At 30.6% G+C, this 10,337-nt stretch overlaps 2 protein-coding genes across 2 annotated transcripts; both read left to right on the top strand.

The window, feature by feature from the left end:
* Positions 1–1,545: 1,545 nt before the first annotated feature.
* Positions 1,546–3,447, top strand: LOC125423321 (uncharacterized). The gene is made up of 2 exons (XM_048477047.2): positions 1,546–2,142; positions 2,826–3,447. The coding sequence occupies exons 1-2, from the start codon at positions 1,666–1,668 to the stop codon at positions 2,937–2,939; spliced, it is 591 nt and encodes a 196-aa protein (XP_048333004.1). The 5' UTR covers positions 1,546–1,665; the 3' UTR covers positions 2,940–3,447.
* Positions 3,448–7,348: 3,901 nt separating this feature from the next.
* Positions 7,349–9,213, top strand: LOC107422721 (uncharacterized). Its single transcript, XM_025075340.3, has 3 exons — positions 7,349–7,941; positions 8,457–8,534; positions 8,677–9,213. The coding sequence occupies exons 1-3, from the start codon at positions 7,465–7,467 to the stop codon at positions 8,869–8,871; spliced, it is 750 nt and encodes a 249-aa protein (XP_024931108.3). The 5' UTR covers positions 7,349–7,464; the 3' UTR covers positions 8,872–9,213.
* Positions 9,214–10,337: the final 1,124 nt, after the last annotated feature.

Genomic DNA, 10,337 nt, shown 5'->3' with positions numbered 1-10,337 from the left:
AAAGATAATTAGGGTTTGTAATGTTTTTTGAAAAATTACAATGGCATTTAAAGATATTAATTTTCATCTAATAAGAAAAGCCCAAAATAAAAAAAAGGCCTAGCTTTTTTTTATTTTTTTATTTTTACTTGGTCATTTAATGTTTTATACTAAAACAAAAAAAAGGTCATTTAATATTTCAATTTTTAAATTATTTTATATATGTTTTTGAAAAAAAAAATTGTTTTATATATTTCTAAAAAAATACTCACTAAAAGTGCCCTGACCAAAAAGAGGTTTTGTGTAATTGCACACCAAACCCATAATCGGGGCCGGCATTGCTTAGAAGTTAATAACTTTAAACTTGATTAATGATGAGAAAGATGAGAAATTAGTTTATAGGGTTCTATCTATATTAAGGCTATTGGATGTGACGCTTAACACCTTTTGACTTTGGGTGTCACAAACTGTATTGTGGTTTTGAAATTTTTTTTATTGCACCAAATAAACTGTATTTGTGTAATTGTATTTTTTTTTTTTTTTAAGTTGATCATAGTATCATATTATTTACCTATTTAATTTATATAAAACATTTATGTAGTATAACATAATAATAATTATAAATATGATATGGGTATTTTTTTTTCCTCGTCTTAACATTAGGATTAACTTTATCATCTTTCTATACTATAGGAGGTTATTTGTTATTAATATAGATAGAAGGGTTATATGTTACTAACAAACAGTATAGCTGGTTTACCCGGGAGACTTCTCATAAAGCAAAGATTAAAAGCTATCCAATGGGCTTCTGGTGGATTCATCTTGAATAGTCTTCTGATGTCAAGGTAATGACGTAGAGAATTAATGATTTCACAGGCAATATTTGTCATGATCTATTTCGAATCCCGCATGGTTGGACCACAAAGCATTCTCTTTTATTCGGCTGTTGTTTTTGTTTTGATGTTTCAATTATGGAATCTATTCCTGATGTTTTGCCAATTTGGCCTTCAAGGAGGCCATGGGTCCTTTGTAATCTGTTGTTTTCATCCTTTTGGTCATCTTTTTGTGCATAATGCAGCTTTATTCGCCATATATATATATATATATATAAAAGAGTATAGAGGTGTTTTTTGTTTTTCTTTTTATAGCTTTAATTCAGTGTGATGCTTTTTATCTCTAGAGGATATATCATTGCCTTAAATCAAAATCGAATTGGACTGTACTGTAAAAACTACTATGCAGGGTTCCAACGTTAGGTAATATTGATTTTCGAGTGAAACTAATTAAAATTATGATTCCCAAAAAAAAAAAAATTTTATTAAACTAGTTTGGCAAAAGCAATTGGCTTAATCTGGTGCGTTCAAAAGTTTGATAATGGTCAAAGTCCACAAAATTCTTATCAATTAGACGCAGGAAATTTGGAATTACTGCTTATCACTTCTTATCATGATTCCAAAAAAAAAAAAAAAAAAAATTATTCTTCTACCAAAACAGGAAAAAAAAAAAAAAAAAAAAAAGAACAAGAAGTTATCCTCTAGTTTGGCAAACACGGGAAATTATACTTTTAGGATCAAGCCTATGAATATTTTATTAATTATTATTATAATTCAGCGTTATAAATATACTAACCAAAAAGCCAAAACGCCCATTGTAACGCACTTGATCTCAGTTTATATTTGGGTGTGAATGGAATTCTTCCAGAAGGCCAAGGCGGTCGCACTCCGCAGCAACCATGGAACATATTTACATGCAGACGAAGACGAAGGATCAGTGACGCAGCAGTCAGACGGATTATCCAAGGGATGTCGATGGACCGTGGAGCTGGTAACCCGATCCGACGCCGTTATCCGCCTTAAGAGCTGCTACGGCAAGTATCTCACCGCCACCAACCATCCATTTATGATCGGTTTGACCGGTAATAAAGTTGAACAGAGGACCCTGCTCTCCTCATCACCTGCTCTTCAGTGTACGGTGGAGTGGGAGCCGATCAAACATGGGAATCGTATCAAGCTGAAGAGCTGTTACAGCCAGTGGTTCCTCAGAGCCAATGGATACTGGCCTTGGACTACTTGTATCACCCACTGTGCAGCTGACGGTCCTGGAATACTCCCCGACGCCGACTTGGAATGGCAGGTTGATATTCTTGAAATACATCAAGATCAGGTCAGTTTACAAATTGAAAAATATGTGGATTTTTTTTTTTAAATAGATAAATTGTGCGATCACGTATTGCAATTTGTTCCCTAAATTATCATATACATATATATATATATATATATATTAAAAAGTTTTACATATAAAGTTTTTGAAAAAAGATATTTAACAAATAATCTAATTTTTTAATTTATTTTAATTTAAAATTTCATGAATATTTCATGTTCATATCCATATGATTTTTATTTTCCTATCTAAATTATTTATTTTTCTAAAATATTTTTTTTTCTCAATCTCTGTCATCTCTCTCTCCTTAATCCCCAATCCTCCTTCTTCTTTTTTTTTTTTTTCCTCCATTATTTTTATTTATATATATCTTTTGAAATAGATCTATGTATTTTATCTTTCTTTTTCCTCAATCCGCAATCTTTCTTTTTTTCACTCTCCATCATATATATATATATATATATATATTTGAAATAGATCCATGTATTTTTGGAACACCTCAACAATAGATTCATGAAGAAGAATTTCGTGGCTTTAATGATTTTGGACACAAAAAATCTTATGTTTTTCTCTTCTCAAAAGGTGCTTAAGATTATTTAATTATTTAAATAGTATATTGTAGAAAGAGCAAGGACAAGCATTTTAAATGGTATATTGGACCTCTTCACAAGCATCTCTAGTTGCAGGGTACGACGTCTCAAATGCCCGGCAATGTTCCTGGTCGTGTTTATGCTCCACCTCCGGTTGTGGCCTATCATCGTCCTGCTTCTACAAAAGTAAAAAGTGGGTTGAAACTTTGAAAAGATGAAGCAGAAACGACATCACCAATAAAAATAAAATAAAATAATATATGTTAATTATTATAAGCAGTTTGACTATTTGCACATGGAAAGGGCGGAGCAGGTAGCGGAAGTAGGAAATATACTAGTAACTTAGTAAGTACAGCAAGTCTAATGTTACGAATTACGGAGGTGCATCAGGGGCTGATGATGTATTTGGAGTTTTAGATGCTATCGGAAGTACCGATGATGTAACTATGATAAGCGGTAATTCAACATTGTACTGTCGATGGGAGGTGTAATAGAAGATGTTTTTTTTTTTTTTTTTTTTTTTTTTTTTTTTTGGTTGTGAACACGTACTGCCAGTATTTGTCCCTCCATGTTTAACCTGCTTCATCATATTTTTAATAGTCAGTCTGATTAAATGAGTTAAATTTAGCAGTTATTTAGCAAATTTATGTTGTATTTGAAAACCTAGTTTAATATTAGATCGCTTGAGGGGATAGCTTTGCATAGTATGTTTATGTCACATGATCAGTTTGTTAGATATATATTAGTTAGATTGTTGGCAAAAAAAGAAATATATTGTTTTTAAATTATACAAAATGAGTTCATCTTATAATATTTCACAATATATTTTATTATCTTTTAAAGTTCATCTTATAATATTTGACAATATATTTTATTATCTTTTAAAATAATATATTTTCAATCGATTAAATATTTTGTTATTACATAGTGGAGAACAGGCGGCTGCATGTATGACGTTTTCAAAAAAGTAAAATGATGGGAAATGAATCCTATCTCAATCCCACGCAGAAACTTATCCGGAAAATTAAAGGATTATTTTGGGAACTTTGTATTCTTTTATCCGTTTGAACAACAGCGTCACCAAACAAGATTTGGGATAAAATTCTAAACCATCCCGGCTTATCCGCTGCACCAAACGCACCCTTAAGTCATCTGGAATTAATTTGAGGATTAGTTATACAATTAATCAGTTAATCATTATATACATCACAATTTAACCCTGTACTGATTGAGTTTTTTTGGTTTAAATTTTAGAGAAAAGGGGACGGAGTATTAGCATATGTTACAACATTCTAATCAGCACAGGAAATCTTATTTTCACTTCCCAGTTGTGCAGCATCTTGTGAATGAACAAAATAAATCACCTGTCGATGCACGAAAGACACCAGTATAGAAGAAATCCTTGGGAGGAAAATTTTATATATGTACTACACAAATTTTGAATATGAGCTTTTGTCTATTCTTTACATATTTTGTAATTTTGAAACTATTTTTGACTGCTTGGTTCGTAATTAATTTGATATATATATATATATATATATATATTGTTTGATAAACTTTTTCTTTTTTAGGAATATTATATCTGAATCTTCTCAAATTTATATCAATTATAGTTTAGCTTTAAAGATTTTAATTATAACTAATACTTTTAAAGAGTGTAAATAATACTATTTTAAAAATTATGAATAAAATAGTTGAAGAAAAAGATAATCCCGGTAAAGTTAGTAAGCACTTCTTTTTTCTTTCTTTGTTTCTTTTCTTTTTTATTTATTTATTTATTTATTTAATATATAAATGTCAAATATATTCTTTTTCCTATTAAAAGTCTGGGGCCCGGTAGCCTTCTTTTCTGGGGAATTTGGCTCTACCATATCTTTTTTTTGGTGAATTGGCTCTACCATATCTTTGATTGTTAAGATTCTCATATCTTTAATTATTGCTGTGCCTTATAAAATTTCAGGCATTGATTCCATCTCCTTTAATGTTAAAACATTGAAAATGGCTATAAATAACTAAAGCAGAATAAAGTAGATGGTAAAAAGATGACACATGATATCCACACCTTAAAGCAGGCCGGTCGTGGAATTTTTGGGGCTTTAGTCTAATTTTATAGATTAGCTTTTTAATTTTTTTTTCATGTCTAGATATATACTTTTTTGTAGATATAAAAATATTAATTAAAAACTGATAGATGTTTAAATATTAAGCAGTTGATAAACGATAGAACATTAATAGAACCTCATTAATTTTGTAAAGAAATAGACAAATATTCTTCTTTAAACTACAAAAATAATAAGGATCCATTAAATTAATTACTTTCAATAATTTTTTTTAAAATAAAAAATAAAAACAGAGTAACTTGTTCATAAAAGTATACCTAAATGGATATCTTAGTTCATCCAAAAATTTTGTTATCTTTTTTTTTTTTTTTGAACAATTCACTTAAATTATAATCTATCCAAATTTTTTTCTTTTTTATGACTAGAGCTCATACTCTCGTGGGTACAAGTAAAAATGCTTAACTACTAGAGTTAATCCTCTTTGTCAAAAAAATTTTGTTATCTTAGAAGAAAAAGTTAGATTCAGATAAGAAATATAAAATAGTTGGAAAGATTTAAATGGTAAGAAATTAGAAGAGTGAGAGTCTCAAAGTTTTTATTTGTTATTTTTTTTAATTTATGCCTAAGAATGTTTTATGCAAAAAGAGTGAATACTGTAAATGATAAAAAAGAATGATTATGCAAGAGATAAATATTCCAATAAGAGATAATCAAGGATTGTAATGTTTTTTTGAAAAATTACAATGGCATTTAAAAATATTAATTGTCATCTAATAAGAAAAGTCTAAAATAAAAAAGGGCCCAGTTTATTTTTATTTTTATTTTTACTAGGTCATTTAATGTTTTATCCTTAAAAAAAAAAAAAAAAAGGACATTTAATATTTCAATTTTTTTAATTATTTTATATATATATTTTTAAAAAATACTCACCAAAAAGGGCCGGACCAAAAGGGTCTTGAATAATTGCACACAAACCCATAATTCGGGCTGGCTCTGCCTAGAAGTTAATAACTTGATTAAACTATTGGATGCAACGCTTGACACATTTTATTTTTGGGTGTCAAGAACTGTATTGTGGTTTTGAATTTTTCTTCATTGCACCAAATAAACTGTATTTGGGTAATTGTATTTGTTTTAGTTGATCATAATATCATCTTATTCACCCATTTAATTAATGTAAAACATTTATGTAGTATAACATAATAAATTTATAAATATGATAAGGGTATTTATTTTTTTTTTGTCTTACAAAACTATTTTAATTATTTTTTAATTACAAACTTAACGTTACGATTTAACTGTATCATCTTTCTATAATATAGAATGTTATTTTTTATTAATATAGATTGGAGGGTCATATGTATAACAAACAGTATAGTGGTTTACCTGGGAGACTTCTCATTAAGCAGAGATTAAAAGTGATAGCATGAGGTGGATCCATCTTGAATGGTCTTCTGATGCAAAGGAAATGACGCAGAAAATTAGTGATTTCACGTGGAATATTTGTCATGATTCAGTTCAAATCCGGCATAGGCAGGTCCACAATTTATTTTGCAGAGTTGGTCTCAAAGCATTCTCTTTTATTTGCCTGTTGTTTTTGTTTTGATGTGTCCGATGTTCCTGATCTTTTGCCACTTTGGCCTTCAAGGAGACTATGGAACCTTTGCAATCTGTTTTTTTTTTTTTTTTTTCCCCTCTTTTTTAGATCTTTTTGTGCATGATACGGCTGTATTTGCCACATATATATATATATATATATATTTAGAGTATCGAGGTGTTTTGTGTTTTTTTATTATAGCTTTAATTCAGTGTGATGCTTTTTATCTCTAGTGGATATATCATTGCCTTCAATCAAAGTCGGATTGGACTGTACTATAAAAACAACTATGCACGATTCCAACGTTAGGCAGTATTGGTTTTGGAATGAAACTAAGCCATATATCCAATATCTATGTATTTTTATTTTTTTGATGGGATATATGTACATATAATTATATTATATTGTAATATCGTATCTGTTATCGGTAGGAATGGTATACATTTTTTCCTATTCAATCGTCCAAATAATTTCAAAGATTTTCGATGCGCGCGGAATTCACCATTGTTTGGGAGTGCTTTAGTATTGTCACTTGTTTGTCCATATATTTTTGGCAGCATTTTTGTCATAAAAAATGGTGGAATGTTAATGAGAGATTTTTCATATATGGTGTCTAATTAGCAACTCTGTTAGACAATTCTTTTAGCAAAAAAAATCTTTGTTAAGACAGTACTATCAAAAACAAATATGTAGCCTTTTACCGCACCTTCTAGTCCTCGAAGTTCAAGAGACTTGACAGTTATATAAGAATATTTAATATTATGATAAAACAAAAATTAATAAATAAATAAAAAATGTTATTTTACTAGTTTGGCAAAAGCTATTGACTTATTATGGTGCGTTCATATCTTTGATAATGATCAAAGTCCACAAAACTCTTATCAATTAGACACAGGAAATTTGCTATTATTCCACGCTTAACCACTAGCGACTACTATTAACTTAGAAAAGTATACTTTTAGCACATGATCAAGGCTATGAATATTTTTATTAATTATTCAGCGTTATAGGTACGCTAACCAAAAAGTCGAAAGCAATAATTGTGAAGTACTTGAACTCAGTTTATATTTGGGTGTGAATGGAATTCTTTCACAATGCCAAGGCAGTCGCACTCCGCGGCAACCATGAAAATTATTTACATGCCCACGAAGACAAAGAATCAGTAAGGCAGCACTCGGACGGATTATCCGAGGGATCTAGATGGACCGTGGAGCTCGTAACCCGATCCGACTCCATTATCCGCCTTAAGAGCTGCTATGGCAAGTATCTCACCGCCACCGACCGTCCATTTGTGATCGGTCTGACCGGTCGGGAAGTTGAACAGACAACCCTGCTTTCTTCATCACGTGATTTTGACTGTATGGTCGAGTGGGAGCCGATCAAATATGGGAATGGTATCAGGCTGAAGAGCTGTTACAGCCAGTGGTTCCTCAGGGCCAGTGGATACTGGCCTCCGGGGGGGCATTGGATCACCCATTGTGAAGCTGATGGTCATGGAATACTCGACGACTCCAACTTGGAATGGCAGGTTGTTGTCCTTGAAACACATCAAGAGGTCAGTCTACAAATTGAAAAAAATATATGTTTCTTTTTTTTTTTTTTTTTTTTTTTTTTTTTTTCTATTTTATAGATGATTGGCGCAGCCGTGTATTACAATTTGGTCCTGAATTTTTTTTTTTTAATTTGTTGAATTTAAGGATTTTTACTATTTCCCATCCATTCCCCAAATGAAAAACGCAGTACATCATTTACATGGCTTTTCACAAAATTCTGTTCAAAATAATTATTTTTTCACTTTTGTTTTTTTCTTTCTTTTGTTATCCGATCACATTTTATGTATCCAGTTATATTATATGTAATTCATTAGATAATATAATTTGATTACAATCTATCTTGAACAAACCTCCTTAATATTTTTGCAATTAAAGGTTATTTTTTAAAAATTAACTATGAAATTTATTAACGCAAACAATACAGCAAGCGATTCAAATTAATTATAAAATTTATCAACTTAAAAGGTTTTGTTGAAAATGTTTACGTATAGACATATATACATGTATATATATGCAGGGTACGGCATCTGTTCCTGCTCCTGCCTGTGCTCCGGCTCCGGTTGTGGTTCTGGCTTATCCTCCTACTCCTATACCAGTGAGTTGAAACTTAACCCCCGAAAAAAAAAAAGTGTGAACTCTCATGCACAGAAAATAAAGTTCATGTTTTAAGGTTTTATATTTTATGAAGATGTTAATGCTAACCGTATCTATATGTATATGTTAATTATTATATGCAGCGTGACGATTCGAATACGGAAAGGGCTGAGCTAGTAGCTGAGGTAGGAAATCTACTAGTAAGCACAGCAAGTCTAATTTTGCAAGACTCGGAATCGATTTACGGAGGTGCATCAGGGGGTGATGAAGTATTTGGAGATTTAGATGCGATCGGAAATGCCGATGATGCAGCTGGAGATGCTTGCGAAGAGTATTAAGTTGAAAATGATCAGTGTGTGTATTCAACATTGTACACTATATTTGGGAGATAAATTGAAGATGTTTGTTTGTGAACATGTACGGCCCAGTGATTGTCCCTCCAGTAATTGTCCCTCCATGTTTAACCAGCTTCATCATATTTTTAATAGTCAGTCTGATTAAAGTGAATTGAATTAGCAGTTATTTAGCAAATTTATGTTGTAGTTGAGAATCTAGTTTAATATAGATAGCTTTGAGGGCATAGCTTTGCATAATTTGTTTATGTCACATGATCTGTTTGTTAGATATATATTAGTTTAGATTATTGTTAAAATTGTTAAATTAGTTTTTTTGTTTACGTTGCATGATGATCAGGTTCATCATATTTTAAAATAACATAGTTTTTAAGCAAAAATATAGTATATTATTTTAAATTATGTAAAATGAGTTCATCTTATAATATTTTACAATATAATTCAATTTATACAATATATTTTATTATATTTTGAAATAATATATTTTCAATAAAGTGAAAGATAAAATTAAATAATGGATAACACGTGGCTGAATGTATGAGGTTTTCAAAAAAGTAAAAAGAAGAAGAGATGGGAAGATGAATCCTATTTCAGCCCCACGGAGAAAAAGGGGATTTCTTATCCGGTAAATTAAAGGATTATTTTGGGAACTTTGGAGTCTATTATCCGTTTGGACTATAGCGCTAACAAACAAGATTTGGGATAAAATTTTAACCCATCCCAGCTTATCCGGCGAACAGGATTAATTGTACAATTAATCAGTTAATCATTAGATACATCGCAATTTAACTTTGTACTGATTGAATTTTTTTGGCTTAAGTTTCAGAGAAAAGGGGACGGAGTATTAGCAGATGTTTCAGCGTTCTAGTCAGCACAGGAAATCTTATTTTCACTTCCCCATTGTGCACCATCTTGTGAATGAGCAAAGTAAATCACAGTCCATGGTGGAAAGACCCCATTATTTACATATGTACTACACAAATTTTGAATATCATGGATATGAACTTTTGTCTATTCTTTACATATTTTGCAATTATACTTTAGATCTATATATATATATATATAAATTACAGATAATCACATAGGATTATAATTATTTTTCTGATAATCCATTGTATTTTTTCCCACTAATCCAATACTTTAACCTTAAATAATTTTAAATCTTTTTCCAAGCGCAATTCTGATAAATGCTCTTATTCACCACCAAAAAAATTAAAAAAATAAATATCTCATTAGCATCTTTTTCAATGTGTATTGACACTTCCAATATCACTCATCAGCCTTTTTAGTAAATATCACTTATCAGCCTCTGATACGATGATACAATTTGCACTGGAATTTGATCTGATTCATTGCTTTAAACAATAAAGGCCCCACTTGCCAATTGACAGCTCATTCATTATTACGCTTGCTTTCACCGGTCCATCAATGCCCTTTCTTTGTGCGACAAA

The sequence above is a fragment of the Ziziphus jujuba genome, chromosome 3 (genome assembly GCF_031755915.1).
Source record: "Ziziphus jujuba cultivar Dongzao chromosome 3, ASM3175591v1".
Taxonomy (NCBI): domain Eukaryota; kingdom Viridiplantae; phylum Streptophyta; class Magnoliopsida; order Rosales; family Rhamnaceae; genus Ziziphus; species Ziziphus jujuba.
This window is presented reverse-complemented; position numbering and strand designations above follow the sequence as displayed.